At 55.2% G+C, this 15,387-nt stretch overlaps 2 protein-coding genes across 3 annotated transcripts; both read left to right on the top strand.

Annotated features, from left to right (window-relative positions):
- The first annotated feature begins 40 nt into the window (after positions 1-40).
- Positions 41-9,629, top strand: MRI1 (methylthioribose-1-phosphate isomerase 1). Of its 2 annotated transcripts, XM_045811993.2 has the most exons (8): positions 41-1,138; positions 1,217-1,455; positions 2,256-2,431; positions 3,634-3,810; positions 3,888-4,112; positions 5,826-5,955; positions 7,465-7,520; positions 9,550-9,629. In XM_045811993.2, the coding sequence occupies exons 1-6, from the start codon at positions 1,007-1,009 to the stop codon at positions 5,951-5,953; spliced, it is 1,077 nt and encodes a 358-aa protein (XP_045667949.1). In that variant the 5' UTR covers positions 41-1,006; the 3' UTR covers positions 5,954-5,955; positions 7,465-7,520; positions 9,550-9,629. The 2 variants fall into 2 exon arrangements, with proteins under 2 accessions (XP_045667949.1, XP_045667950.2); XM_045811994.2 differs by lacking the exons at positions 7,465-7,520; positions 9,550-9,629 and having other exon boundaries at positions 3,634-3,818.
- On the top strand, positions 7,240-10,001 carry C14H19orf53 (chromosome 14 C19orf53 homolog). The gene is made up of 3 exons (XM_045811995.2): positions 7,240-7,387; positions 7,465-7,520; positions 9,550-10,001. The coding sequence occupies exons 1-3, from the start codon at positions 7,291-7,293 to the stop codon at positions 9,691-9,693; spliced, it is 297 nt and encodes a 98-aa protein (XP_045667951.1). The 5' UTR covers positions 7,240-7,290; the 3' UTR covers positions 9,694-10,001.
- Positions 10,002-15,387: the final 5,386 nt, after the last annotated feature.

Raw genomic sequence — 15,387 nt, 5'->3', positions numbered from 1 at the left:
CCCGGCCACGGTCCCCCATGGCGTGACGAGGCTGTCAAGGTGGTGGCTCAGGCGGGTCTGCAATCAGAGCAGACTTCCCAGAGGTGGCAGCCTGGGCTGAGTGTGAAGGGTGGAAAGGGAACCAGGCCGCAGGAGCCCCATGGGGAAGGTGGGGGCTGGGAACACAGGCCATGCCTGAAGCAGCCAGGCCTGGAGTTGCAGGTGTGGGGTTTTCATCATCACCAGCCTGAGGGGATGCCTGGGAAAGTCGTGAAAGTGCCCCCCTTCCCTTCCCTTTTGAAGGGAACTGGTGAACTGAGCAGAAAATGGCCTGGAAACAGCAGGGCATCCAGAGATGCAGCCTACCCTCCTCCCTAAACCATGGAAAAGGAAGATCAGTTAACAGATAACCGATGGGGTATTTGCAGTGTGTGCGCCAGGCACTAACCTAGGCCCCGGGGAGACAGTGGTGAACCAGACAGCCGCGCGGCCCTCTTGGGGCTGAGGTTCCAGCCAGATTCTTATTTGGCCCTGTCCCCCAGGGGCGATGGTGGCCCCAGTGGCCGTCCGCAGCTCACCAGCCTTTGCTCCCTGCCGGGATGGAAAGAGATCAGGGCAACAGTAAGACCCCTTAGTCCTTGGAATTCCCCGATTCGGGCCTTTCTCTACTTGAGACCACCTTCAGCACTCGCTCTGGCCAAGGTCAGCCGCCTAAGAGTGTCCCCCTGGAGCTTGGGAGCATGCTATGAGGCCCTAATTCTGGCCGGCTAAACACAAGGCCCAGAGCCCAGTAGTTGCCCCATAAACGCTGCTGTCTCGTTTCCAGCAGGCGACTAACCCCCCAAACTTAACCGGGAACGTACTGTGGGATTAGTCACGTGGACCGCGGGGCCTGCGGGTTTGCTGTGCGCATGCGCCTCCTTGGAGGAGGGGCGCCGGTCCCGCCCCCTCCTCGCGTTCCAGGTCAGCCCCGCGTGCGAGTTGCCCGCCCTGCTTCCTGAGCGGCTGTGAGCGGGGCGGTGACACCATGGCTCTGGAGGCGATCCGCTACTCTCGGGGCTCGCTGGAGATCCTCGACCAGCTGCTCCTGCCCCAGCACAGCCGCTACGAGCCAGTGGGCTCGGTGCGCCAGGCCTGGGAGGCTATCCGCGCCATGAAGGTGGGGCCACGAGGCGGAGTGGCAGGGCTGGGGTGGGAGGGGGCGCCCCCGCCTGACGCCAGGATCCCCCCCCTCCAGGTGCGCGGCGCCCCGGCCATCGCGCTCGTGGGCTGCCTCAGCCTCGCCGTGGAGCTGCAGGCGGGCGCGGGGGGACCGGGACTCGCCGCGCTGGTGGCTTTCGTGCGCGACGCGCTGAGCTTCCTGGTCACCGCCCGGCCCACCGCCGTCAACATGGCCCGCGCTGCCCGCCACCTGGCCGAGACCGCAGCCCTGGAGGCTGAGCGCGAGGGTGCCACGGAGGAGGCGGTCCGGGAGAGGTAGGGGGACCTTGTGCCAGGAGCTGCTCTACGTGGAGGCTATGAACGCATTTTTTCGCAGAGCGACCCGGTTTACATATAAGGAAACTGAGGCACGGCACATCAGTCCAAGGCCACACAAGCAGGACTAAGAGTCCACCCCAGGCAGCTGGGACCCAAGGCCCTTGCACTCAGTCCCTTGACTCTGCCTCCTGAGAACATGTCCAGCCCCACCTGCCTTAGAGGTCCTTTTCTGAGCCACCACATTCTCCTGGTTTTTGCTTTTGAGGAATGTTTCCTGTCCTGATCCCCTCCCTGCCGTTTTGTTTTTCCACTCTCCCCTGCTGTAGCTGTGTGGTTGCCCTCTGTGTTCCTTGATCCCACCAAGCTTGCTCCTGTCTCAGGGTCTTTGCACATGCTATCTCTGTAGGCAGGCTACAGAGCTAACTCTCCATCAGGTTTCAGATTTCTGCCTTCCCCACCCCTTCACGTAACACAGCTCATCTCTCGTGCTCTGTCCCCTGATTCTGCTGCCTTCTCCTTCATTAAGTGTGCACCGCCTGCCTCCCCCTCCCTACTGTGAGCTCCACAGGGACAGAGATTTTTGTCCTGTTCATTGCTGTGCTCTCCCACTTACCTGAGGTAAACGTGTTATGTGAGCAAATGGTGTGACAGGTGACAACGGCAGAAGGGTGTCAGCCCCACAGCCGGGAGAGGCTTGAGCAAGAGGGCTCCTGCAGCGTAGCCTTGGCCAGGGAGGAGGGGCTAGCCTGGGTCCCAAGGCCTGGCGACTGGTGCTGAGAGCCCCTTGTTGGCCCCAGAGTGATCCGCTGCGCTGAGGACATGCTGGAGAAAGACCTCAAAGACAATCGGAGCATCGGGGACCTAGGAGCCCGCCACCTGCTGGAGCGGGCAGCTCCTGGGGGCGGCAAGGTGACCGTGCTGACCCACTGTAACACTGGTGCACTGGCCACTGCTGGCTATGGCACAGCTCTGGGTGAGTGGGCATCCATGGGAATGGGGAAGGGCCCTTTTTGGATGCTAGAGAAAGAAGCCCTAACCACTTTACCCACCAAAAAGATATGAATTTATTCTTGTACACAAGTGCTTAGGGCGTTAACGTCAGGTATGGCTGGATCCAGGGTCAAATAGCGGCCTCAGGATCCATCTGTCCCCATTCCTAAATTCTGCCCTCCATGATGGCATCATTCTCATACTCCACACGTCAGCAGGGAGGCTGCTAGGGTTCAGGTCATGAAGAGCCAAGGGTCTCTAAGCTGACAGTGCCAGAAGACTCTTCGTATCTCAGGGGCTTTGATGGGGTCACTTGCCTATCCAGGATCACTCGGTCAGTGGGTCCAGCCCAAGCCATGTTCCTAGAGAATGGGCAGGATGCAAATTCCAAGAGTGCTGAGAAGGGAGGAGAGGACCCCCCAAAAGAAAGATTGGGGTGGCCCTTCCTTTGTTCCTAGGGACTGAGGCCTTGATGGCAAGACATCGATGTATTCACTCAACAAACATCAATTAGGAACCAGAGTGCCCTACCATTCCTGCATACATGCACTCCTTTATTCACTCAGCATTTACTAAGCACCTACTGTGTGCCAGGCACAGTTCTGGGCACTGGGGACCCACCAGTGAACACAGTAGACAGAACCTCTGGCCTGAGGAACAGGAAAGAAGGAGGAACAAACAACCAATCAGTAAATATGTGTGCTGTGTTCAAAGGTCATTAAGTACTAAAGAGAAAGAGCCGGGAAGGGGTCAGAGGTGTGGGGGCTTGCTGTGGGAGATGGGGGATCAGGGAAGGCCTTACCGAGATGTTCTCTGAGCACCCATGTACCCGGCAGAAGGAATCACTGCAAGGGCCTGGGGACGGGACTGTGCCCGGTGAGCCTTTGGTGAGCTGTGCCTCATTTTTTTTTTTTTAATATTTATTTATTTTGAGAGAGAGAGAGAGCAGGGGGCAGAGACAGAGGGAGAGAAAATCCCAAACAGGCTCCACGCTCAGCATGAAGCCCAACACTGGGCTTGATCCCACAACCCTGAGATCACAACCTGAACCGAAATCAAGGGTCGGCCGCTCAACCGACTGAGCCACCCAGGCGCCCCTGTGCTTTGCTTCTAAACAATAAGCCACCCCTGCCCGTGTGTCGCTTTCCATCTCATCCTGACATCCTGGTGGGCCGGGCCCCACAGGTGTGATCCGCTCACTGCATGCCCTGGGCCGTCTGGATCATGCCTTCTGCACCGAGACCCGACCCTACAACCAGGGAGCCCGGCTGACGGCCTTCGAGCTGGTGTACGAGCAGATCCCCGCCACCCTCATCGCCGACAGCATGGCGGCGGCTGCCATGGCCCACCGGGGTGTGTCAGGTCAGCAGGTGCGGCACCGGTGGGCAGGGCTCCAGGCGTCCAGGGCCAGGTTATGACCCCAGCATCTTGCTCCCCAGCTGTCGTTGTGGGAGCCGACCGCGTGGTTGCCAACGGTGACACGGCCAACAAGGTGGGCACCTACCAGTTGGCCATCGCCGCCAAGTACCACGGCATCCCCTTCTACGTGGCTGCCCCCAGCTCCTCATGTGACCTCCGTCTGGAGACGGGCAGGGAGATCATCATCGAGGAGCGCCCAGGGCAGGAGCTGACCGATGTCAATGGGGTCAGGATCGCAGCCCCCGGTAAGCTGTCCCCTTAGAGGGAGGGCACCACAGCGCCTGGGCACCTCCCTTTAGGCACCGTGGCCCTGTCATGGGAGCCGGTGAATTTAGGGTAGAGTCAGACTTCTGGGGCATAAGCAGCTCCTTCCAGCCATATCTTGGAACAGAAGCACCTTGCAGGTCAGATTCCAGGTCAGAGTGTACAACACTAATGAGTTAGGAGACTTAGGGCAAGTTGTCCTGCTGTTCTCCGTCTGGGTTTCCTCCCTTGAAGAAGAAATAAGAATACTGCCTCCCCTAGTGCCTGTGAAGAGACACTGATGTTCTCAGCTTCCCCGTGCCGCTGGCTGCCAGGAGCAGGATGCCTGAGCTCTCCCGCCCCCAGGGCCCCAGTGCTCCCTTCTGATGATGTGGTGTGTCCCATCCCTAAGATGAGCTCCTACCATGGCCCAGCTCATAAACCCCAGGGCGCTCGTGAGTTCACCCACGTGACGTGGAAGACAGTGCGTGGCCCTTGCTTAGTGCTCCTTAGATAGTAACAATTAGGATTGGAAATCTTTTATAAAAAGGACCAGTTAAGATCCCTAAGCACTGAAAATACTGTGGGGCTGCTACCCCAGAGTCCAAGTACGGAGCCAAGGTAAAACCACACTATACAGCTAAGCGCAGGCAAGTCCTAACATTCTGTTGTTTTGTGCTCCAATTCCTCACAGCTTTTTAAAAATAGATATATTAATTCCGTAATTTTTTTTCCTCCGTTTTGCTTTTGGTGCCCCTGCTTTCCTGGAGGCCTGATGAGCACTGGCCAGAATCTGTAAGACTGTGTAAAGCAGCATCAACAACACCCCCCTCCCCCCACAATAAAACCAGGGCAGCAGGGTAACCAGGATGCGAGACACGGGCCAGGTACAGTCTGCTCCAGCCAGTGGTCCCAGGAACGCAGACCCTAGGGGGATGGGTCTTCTGATTTTTCCAACAGCTACATTTTGAAAGCTGGCAGCTAACTCAGTGGTTTTAACAACTGTAAGCAGAGAGAACAGAGGCCATGAGTTTGCAGCCTCTTGTGTAAAAGGTTGTTATTCATTCAGCAAATATTTTTGAGTACCTGGCCGATGCTCGGTGCTGCGCTAGGGCGCCGGGGATACAGGGGTGAAAAAGACGTCAGTGCCCCTGCACTTGTGGAGCTGACAATCCAGTGGGGAAGACAGACAACAAACAAGATAAATAACAAAACCACAGTGTTTGTTAGAAGCGGGTGCGAGGGCAGGAGAAAGACACAAGGCAAGGACGGGCATGGGAAGGGTCTGTGCGGGGAGAGTTAGACGCAGTGATTGGAGAAGTCCTTGCTGGGAGGGTGACATCTGAGCGAAGACCTGAAGGAAATGAAACGGTGAGTCATGTGCCTACTGGAGGCAGAGGGGACTGCCTGCACAGAGGCTCTTAGATGGGTTCCTGGAGCTTACAGAGACCCTTGGAGCCGGCAAAAGTGGGGTAGATGTCTATAAGACTTCTAAGCCTTCTTGGACAGTGACCGCCCAGGAATGGTGGGGGGTGTAAACTTGTTCCTGGGTGCTAACACCCCATGTAGTGCCTTCGTGCCCTTACAGGGTTAGCATCCCCAGATTGTCAAGGGTTCCCCAACTCATGAACCACCGTGCGGGAGACAGGTGATGAGCTTGAGAACTTTCACAGAACCACGTACCTGCCTTCTTGCCTCCCCTTTCTCTCCCGCAGGCATTGGGGTTTGGAATCCTGCCTTCGATGTCACTCCCCACGACCTCATCACCGGCGGCATCATCACAGAGCTGGGGGTCTTTGCTCCTGAGAAGCTCCGGGCAGCCCTAAGCACCACCGTGTCCTGAGGGTAGGGACCCTAGGTGGACCCCAGAAGTAACCTAGGGACCCCCAGAAGTAACCAACCTGACTCTCCATATCCTGGCCCTGTTCCCTTAGGTTTTATAATAAACTTCTCAAATGGCTTGCTCCCAAACTGACCTCCTTCCCCCAACCACCCTTCTTCCTAGAGCAGGGAGAGCACACAGGGCCTTTGCATGGCCCTTAAGGGCCCTGTAACTGGAGCCAGCCTGCCCAAGTGCAAAACCCAGCTCAGCCCCTTTCTCTACAGTGTGATCTTGGCCAAGTCACTTCTCCTCTCCATGCTTTGGTGTTCTCATTTATAAAATGGGGACAATACCAGCACTGCCCTCTTAGGTTGCTTCATGGCTAGAACCAGGGCAGTGACTGGGGTACAGAATTTTAAACGGGACACCTAAAAGCTCATTAATCAAGATAAATAATAGCTTCATGAAATATTTTTTATTTTATTTTTTCTAGAGAAAGAGTGAGCACAGGTTGGGGGTCGGGGCAGAGAGAGGGAGAGAGAAAATCCCAAGCAGAATCCATGCTCAGCATGGAGCCCAATGTCCGGCTAGATCTCACAACCCTGAGATCAGACGCTTAACCAGCTGAGCCACGCAGGCGCCTCTGATTTTATTTTTTTAATATTAATCTTTTTAAGTAATCTCTACATCCAACATTGTGGCTCAAACTCAAAACCCCAAGATCAAGAGTCACATGTTTCTCTGACTGAGGCAGCCAGGCACCCCTAAAGTTTTATTTATTTATTTATTTATATCATTTTTTTAAAGACTTTATTTATTTGTCAGAGAGAGAGGGAGCACAGGCGGGGGGGAGCAGCAGGAAGAGGGAGAAGCAAGCTCCCTGCTGAGCAAAGAGCCCTATGTGGGACTCCATCCCAGGACCCTGGGATCATGACCAGAGCTGAAGGCAGTCATTTAACTGACTGAGCCACCCAGGCGTCCCATAAAATTGTATTTTTAAATGTTGAGAATACTATTTATATTGATTACTGAATTTTAGGCACCTGTAAAGTTTGCACCAGTGCCTCAATCACTTCACCCTAGTCCTAAACTAAATTTTACGTACAAAGAACATAAAACTAAGCTTTACAAAACAAATGAGCGGTCAGTAAATGTTATCTTACCATTATAACTTTTACTAGGAAGTTTCTGCGAAGGGTCGCGTATGGTCCGCCCTTTTGCGGTCCTGTCTGTGTAAAGCTTTGCCACGTTGTGTCCCGTGAGCCTTTGCGCCCTGCGGCCCCACTGTATCCCACTTTGCCCTGCGCCTTCCGGCTGCGATTGCTTACAGCCCCGCCTTTTCCGGCGCATGCCCCATCATGGCGCAGGGGCAGCGCAAGTTCCAGGCGCGGAAGCCGGGGAAGAGCAAAGCAGCGGCAGCGGCCTCGGAGCGAAACCGGGGCCCCAGGAAGGGTGGTGAGGAGCTGTCAGGGGTCTGGGGAGTGAGGAGGGCCTGGGGCTCCCCGGCCTTACGCGAGTGCGTCTCTTCCTAGGTCGTGTGATCGCCCCCAAGAAGGCGCGCATCGTGCAGCAGCGGAAGCTCAAGAAGGTGAGTGGGGGCTTGCGAGCGGCGAAGGAAGGAGCCTGGAAGCCCGGGGGGGGGGGGGGCAGAGGATGGTGCCTGGGCCCGGTGGGGGAACCTGGAGAACTCAGCTCTCTGAGTCTCAGTTTCTTTCGACTCCTGTGCCATGGGTACCGGAACATCACGTACCACGTTCCGCGGGCCTCGGAGGAGCAAGGCCTGACGCGCAGAGAGTGTTCAGCACACGTTAGCTGCTCTCGCTGTTACCGTTCATAGAAATCAGGAGGGGAGGTGGCGTGGCAAAGTAGAAACCCCAGCTTTGCAGAAAGTGCTGCGTGCGGTCGCAGCTCCATCAACAGCTAGTATTTCTTCACCCTGAGTCTTGTACATGTAAAATGGTCATAGTCATAGCACCTCTGTTCCAGAGTTGTAAGGATTTAATGCCATGGGCCACTTGTAAAGCGCCGAGAACAACACAGGACACAAGGGAACGTTAGCTGCGTTGGTTGTCATTTTTGTGGTTGTACTTAAATGCAGCTTCTTTATATAGGTGGGTAGGGCTGAGTTTATAAAGAAGTTTAAAGAGATTTGAAACTGGTTTTACTGGAGTCAGATTTGGGTTCAAATTGTACTCCACGCTAACTAATGCGTAGTCTTGAACAAATTGTTTAGTTTCCCCAGACCCTCGGTTTTCTGAGACCTGGGTACCCAGCGGTCCGCTTACCTCCATCTGGCAGCGGAGGCGGGCTGTCTCATTGGCGTGTCAAACTCAGCATAGCCAAAACCAAACTCCTGATCCTCCCCTCTCTTTCCCCGACATGACGCTGCCACAGTCTTGATTCAGGAAGACTCTGTCCTTCCAGATACTTGGGATCATCCTCGATTCCTTCCTTCTCTCACATCTGGGTCTGATCCCATCCTTTTTGCTTTTAGTATTCATTTAGAATCCACCCATCATTCCCTTACCTGGTCCCATCCCATCAACTACCACCTGGACCCGTGCATTGACATCCTCCCTGGTCTCCTGCCTCCTCCTACAGCAGCCAGAGGGCGCCAGTGAGCACCCAAGTCTGGGCACCTTGGTCCTCTGCTCAGAGCCTTCAGTGTCTCCCAACCCACCTCAAGAAAAGCCAAAATCCTCCCCGTGGCCCACAAGGCCCTGCATGATCTGCCCTTGTCACCTCCCTGCCCTCCGCTCCCATTTTCCGCCTTGCTCACTGGCCCCTTATCCCACCTCCGCACTTTTGCACTGGTTGTTTCCTCTGCCCAGATTCTTCTCCCAGAAATCCACATGGCTCCCTTTCTCAGAGTCTAGTCTGACTGCAGGCAGTGCTTCTGAGCAGCTGTCCCCAATAACACACACTCCTCACTTGTTATCCTGTGCTCTTTCTTGGATAGCAGCATTTCCCTTCACTTTAACCTAGCAGGTCATGGGCATTTATGTCATCTCCATACACACGCTGAGTGCCAGCTCCCTGAAATTTTTCTGTGTCTTGTTTGCTGTTGTGTCCCCTGTACCCAGGTATGTGACAGTCATGGTGGTTATGGTGGTCATGGAACTCATAGGCAGGATGGGGTGGTTTGAGAAATATGATTAAAGTACCAGTTTTTTACCCCAACCCCTTTGCCCTTGCTCGCTCACATCTCTGTGTCTCGGAACCCCAGTTCTGCCATCTGCCAGGCGGAGATGACATGGGCCAGGAGGGACTTCTGCCTGGAAGCTGAGACCAAAGGCTCTGGGCACGTAGGGTTCCAGTCTCCCATCCCTCACCTGTTTGGGGAAGCCTGGGCAAGTGCCTCCTCACTGCAGGAACCTGTTTCTTCATCTGTGAAATGGGAATGAGCAGAGATTTAGAAGCTGAGGTCCAGACACGGGAACGGAAATTTTTAGTGCAGGGCAAAAGCAGGACTTAAACCCCAGACCCTTAGGGGCTGTTTCGGGGCGAGCTGCTCACCCAGCCCCCATGCGCTCTCTACGGAGAGAGGGCAACAGGTCAGGCACTCCCCGCCCTCCAGCTCAGGTCCCAGTCTCATTGCCCTGTGGTTGCCCCCTCAGGACCTGGAGGTCGGGATCCGGAAGAAGATCGAACACGACGTGGTAATGAAAGCCAGCAGCAGCCTGCCCAAGAAGCTGGCGCTGCTGAGGGCCCCTGCCAAGAAGGAGGCAGCCTCTTCCTCCTCCACCAAGACACCTTCCTAAGGACAGCAGCCCGTTGGAGGCCATCACCACAGCCTCCGGGCTCAGCCCCATGTCGGTGACCCCATAGACGGCGCTGTAAGGAGGAGCCGCGCTCCCCGGAGCCTCAGGGGGCGTGCATCTCAAGTTTCATTGGGGGCCTAGCCTGTGAGCAGATGATCAGCAGATCTGAAGTGCACTGGTCAGCTTCCCAGGGTGCCATGGACTCCAGAAGGGAAGGAAATGTTCACCAACTTCCTGTGTCCCCGTCCTCCAGTCTTGTCTCCACTGGTTTAACCCAAAGCAATAAACCTGACTGTGATTCCTCCTGGGCTCTGCCTGCTCCTGTGAGTGGGCCGGGGCTGGGGCCCAGGTGCCCCAACTAGGCTAGTCCCCACAGTTTCCACCAGAGACCAGCCATGTGCCCGGGGGGGACGAATGGGCTTCTGCACCTTCACCCCGGGAGCTGGAGGAGTCTTTACACCCCTCCCACCCTGGGTGACTCCCACCGACCTCACTTGCCCGCACACCCTCCACAGACATGCCTAGGTCACCGCCTCTGCCAGAGACAAGCCAGGCGTCTTAGAGAGTGACTTTCCCATCCGTAGGACAGATGCTGACACCACCTGGGAGGGTCTCGGTGCCAGTTAAACCAGAATGCACTTCTGAACTGCTCGGGCCACCTTGATCTTGAAAGCCCTGACAACTTGTATTTATGTAGTATCGCCAGTGGTCTAGGCACTGTTCTAGTGCTTTCCACCCCACTTCAGCCCTTGTGATGGCCCGGTTAGGTCATGTCACCAACATGACAAGAGCAGGGATTTGCACAGCCACCAGCAGGGTCCTCGCTCCCCATTGACCAGCCGCTGTCTCTTCTAGACTGAGGCTCTCCTGCGCCCTCTTGGGCCCCTCTGTCATTCGTTGTTGGCAGTCTGCTGGACTGGACCGGACCGTGCGTTCCTGAATTTGACAGCCTTCCTGCCCTCCCCCTGCTGGGGTGTGGGCAGCAGGTCACGGCTCAGGAACTAGGCTGCAGACCAGGGTGATGCTGAGCTGCTGCGTTGGGGGAGGTGACGGCCCCGTGGGTACAGTATGACATCTGTGAGTGACTGGCCCCCAGCCCGCGAATCCACCGCAGATGGCTTTTCTGGGCCCCACACGGTGGTGGTCAAAAGTTTCTGAACTACTAAAATGTTACAAGCTAGGGGACATCCCCTGTGGAAAAGTTTGGTGGTCCTCAGTAAGTTTAGTCTAGAATCACCGCCTGACCCAGCCATTCCACTCTGAGTCACATGCCCAAAAGGACTGCAAACGGGGACTCGACCAACAGCTTGTACACGAATGTTCACGGCAGCACTAGTTGCATTCTACCTGAAGATAGAAGCAGCCCAGGTAGCCCTCGATAGACGGCGGGTAGCGTGTGGCCCTGTACGGCGGCCACAGTGCACGTCCAGCGTGAGAAGGTATGAGGTGCCCGCGCGCTACAACACGGATGCACCTTGAAAACGTGCTGCGTGAAAGACGCGGCCACAAAAGGCCATGTGTTGTAGGATTCCATTGGTGTGAAATGTCCACAGAGATCCACAGAGAGCAGACCAGTGGGGGCGGTGGGGACTGCTAATGGATGCTGGGGTCATTTTCTTTGGAGTAAAAGTTCTGGAACTAGACAGAAGTGGTGGTTGCAAAACAGTGTGAATACTGAATGCCACTGGACTGTACACTTTTTTTTTTAAGGTTTATTTTATTTTTAAAGATTTTATTTATTTATTTGACAGCCAGCCAGAGAGGGAACACAAGCAGGGGGAGTGGGAGAGGAAGAAGCAGGCTCCCAGCAGAGGAGCCTGATGTGGGGCTTGATCCCAGAACTCCGGAATCACGCCCTGAGCCGAAGGCAGACGCTTAACCGCTGTGCCACCCAGGCGCCCCTAAGGTTTATTTTAGAGAGCGCGGGGCGGGGGGGAGGCAGAGGGAGAGAGAATCCCAAGCAGACCCCCACCAAGCTTGGAGCCCCAGTTGGGGCTCGAGCCCACGACCCTGAGATCATGACCTGAGCTGAAATCAAGAGTCAGATGGCCAACCTCCTGAGCCACCCGGGTGCGCCTGACTGTATGCTTTTAAGTGATGGGTTGTTTGTCTTTTTTTTTTTTTTTAAGAAATTTTTTTTATTTGAGAGAGCGCACATATGAGCAGGGGGATGGGGCAGCAGGAGAGGGAGAAACAGACTCCCCACTGAGCAAGGAGCCCAATGCAGGAGTCAATCCAAGGACCCTGAGATCATGACCTGAGCCAAAGGCAGACCTTTAAAAGACTGAGCCACCCAGGCGCCCCTAAATGGTGGGTTTTATATGTGAGCAGTTTCACACAAAAAGTCCTAATTTACATCTTGAACAAATCACAACTTGTGGCAGCAGAGCCCAAATTTGATGGAAAGACGGGCTTGGGGTTTCCCCAGGCCCAATGCTCAGGTTTCAGCGGGGGCGGGTTTGGGGGAAGGGGGGCCGGAGGACTGGAGGGCAGGGCTGCGTTCAGGGGTGCGATACACGCACCCGCACGCCCTTCCGTGAGCCCCACTCGGGCAACCCCGAGGCCCGTGCTGTCTGCCCACGGCGCAGCAATGTCTCCCCTTAAGCAGGCAGCGAGTGGCTTCTGCCTTTCGAAATGGAGCCCTCTGCCCACTGGGCGTTTCTTGTACACCTGCTACGTGCCAAGCTCAGCTAGGTAGAGCGGAGAGCTAGCATCCTAGCAGGGAAAACAAAACCGGGAAAGCCCGCCAAGCCTGCCCCTTCCAACCCCCCCCCCCGTGTCCCGCCTCCTGCTGTGGTTCCCTTCCCCCTCCCGGATGTCACCTCAGAGAGCCTTCCTCTGCCCTCCCGCACCTCCACCCCCAGGAGTGGTCACTCCGCAAGGCTCCAGACTTTTCTCCTTAGCGGCTTTGTTCACCGCTGTGTCTCCAACACCTAGGACAGTGCTCAGGACGTGTGTAATGAACAGGTGTTCATTGAATGAAGGAAGTAATGAATTGTTTCCCTTTTTTGTAAGGAAAATTTTGCATTTCAATGAGCCCGTTCTGATTATTCGGTGCATCATCCCTATACAGCACTCCCTTCCGGGTTTTCTGATTCATAGCATTGTCTTTGAACTCTCAGCTTTGTAAATTGTAAGCAACTGATAGCAATATAAAACCACTTATCTGTAGACATGCAAATTCCATCCCGGCCCCCGGAGGTTTTGTTGACAACCCTTCTCCCCTATGGAAAAAACAATTCGCCCCCATCTGCACGTTTATTTGTGCAAATAGTCTGCTAATGTAAAAGTGCCTGTTCCCCACACTCTCTTTTGAACCGCGTGTAACATCTGCCTGGTTCCCACATGAGTTCAATGAAAGTGTTAACACGTGTCCATCTTTATGTGTCTACGAGAATCATGATTTCTCCCTCTTCTGGAAATTATTTGTAACCTTTATCTGGACTCTCCGAAGAGCGAGGACTGGGGCAGGGTGGGCTCCAAGTGTCTTCTGGTGCCTCCCTGGGCCACCAGGAGGCACCTGGAACCCAAGCCAACCCCACTGGGCCCCAGCGGCCGCCCAGATGGGTCAGGGAGTCCTGTAAACTGGCTCCCTTTGTCCCTCTGACGCCAGCCCTTTTGAGGAGGACCCCAGGGGCGAGGAAGGGCATTCAGGCGCAACAGGTATGAGGTCTGGAATGTCAACCCACTTGTTCCCCCTTTACCCCACCCCCTCGGCCTCCCCAAATAGCCTCACTGTCCCGCATGACTTTTCCCTCTATGCTTGTTCCTTCCACCGGCCCACAAAAGCCCACCACTGGTGCTGAAACCAAGAGCCCCAGACTTTGGAAAATACCTACACCCTGAGTTCAGGGCCAGTTTCTGCCACTTCCTGGCTGTGTAATCTTCAGCAAGTCCTGTCACCTCCCTGAGCCTCTGTTTGCCCATCTATTAAATGGGGATCCTAACACCCCTCGCTCGGTGTGGAGAATTCTGGAGCCTGAGGGCTGTGAGAGCTGCCTTTGTCCAAAGAGTGGAGCCTAAGACTAACCACCCAGCCTGTCCTCTCTTGCCTGTCACCGTGGCCCTCTCCGCAGGGCAAGAAAAGTCACTAAATATGGCTTTTCAGACACATTCCAGCCTTACCTCTCCTGCTTCCACCATCCCCCTCTGCCTGAATGCCCACTTTTCCTGGCGGGCCCTGACACTTAGCCCATGAATCTGTGTTCCAAAAGGGAAGAAAAGAAATGAAAGAAGTAAATCTTGCCAGTTAGGCAGGCCAGAGGGGCTGCATCAGAACAGGAAGCGAAACTGCCCCGGCTGGTTTCCCGCCTGAGTCAGCAAGGGCAGGGGTTGTGGGGGGGGGGGGCTGGCAGAAGACAGGGACCCTGGAAAGTTGGGGTGGGGTGGCCATAGAGCTGGGGGGGGCGGTTCCCCTCCAACTGAGCCTCCAGGCCCACCCTATTTCCCATGGGTCTCAAGGACATGTGGGTTTGGGGTCAGGAGCTGTGGATGCCTAGACAGTGAGCTCACAGAGGCCTGGCAGGGTAAATGTGGCTTCCATCTCCCTGCAGCCCAAGCTGGTGCGTGGAGAAGGCAGGACATGCGAATGGCGGGAACCCTGCTGTCAACCTCTCCTAAAAGTGTTGCTAGGAGGAGAGCTGGCTGAGAGAGATTCCCAGGGGCCTTTCTGACCTCATATATTCCCCTGAGATCACTGTGCAGCCTTGGGCAACTTTCTGACCTTCTCCGGGCCTCATTCCCCTCATCGGTAGAATCAGGAAAATGGAATAGAATGTTGGTGCTTCCCAAACACTGTGCGTCTGGTCCCCAGCCAATGTGACCGAACCAGCCCACCCATAGGGCTTGAATGCTGGCCCTATCCTTCCCTGGCTGGGGGCCTCAGACATGTCACCTGACCTTTCCGCGCCTGATTTTTCATCCAGGAGATGGGGATGATGACAATGTTAGTATCTATTGTTAGACAATAAACATCCTGACTCTCTGATAGGCTATTCTCGGTTCCTCCTAGAGTAGTCAACCGACTAGAGCTGCCTTGAGTGACTTCTCTGATTCAACATCTCGGGACACCCAGTGAAGCATCCTCGGGGACCGGGACCCCGGCTTAGCTGATACAGCCATGCGCCAGATGCTGAAGGGAACTGCTCGTAAGGGCACACCCCCCCCCCCCCCAGCGGTTCTGTTTGCAAGGGAGGCAGCTGACACACGGGCTTTGCTGAAGTCCTCCTGCCTCTCCCCACACCCCAGTGACTCCTTCCCCATCCCTCCATCTTTGCCTCCAGTCCTTTGCAAGAAAGGCACATGGCCTAAGGCCTAGGGCTTCCCAGTCTGGGAGACTTCAGGCAAGCACTTCGCTCTCCAAGCCTCAGTTTCCTCTTCTGAGAAATGGAGCCTGCAATCCCCACTTTGCAGCACTGGTGGAGGCTTAAGCCTGGTAATGTGCGGGAGCAGTAAGAGCACCGCCTAAGCAGTCAGTACGCCGTTGCCATTATCTGCGTCCTTTCTGTTGCTGTCACTGTCACTGGGGCAGGCTGTCGCTGTGGTTTCTCAAGACCACCGCTGTCCAATCGAAGTTAGAATGCAAGTCGCATATATAACTGTAAATGTCCTGATACCACATAAAATATAAAACGTAAAAGGAAACAGGTGGAATTAATTTGAGTAATATATTTTATTTACCCAAACTTACCTAAA

This window comes from Ursus americanus, chromosome 14, assembly GCF_024610735.1.
Source record: "Ursus americanus isolate L20-20 chromosome 14, mUrsAme1.1.p, whole genome shotgun sequence".
NCBI classification, from domain to species: domain Eukaryota; kingdom Metazoa; phylum Chordata; class Mammalia; order Carnivora; family Ursidae; genus Ursus; species Ursus americanus.
The sequence above is the reverse complement of the archived record's forward strand: the minus strand, read 5'-3'. Positions and strand labels throughout refer to the sequence as shown.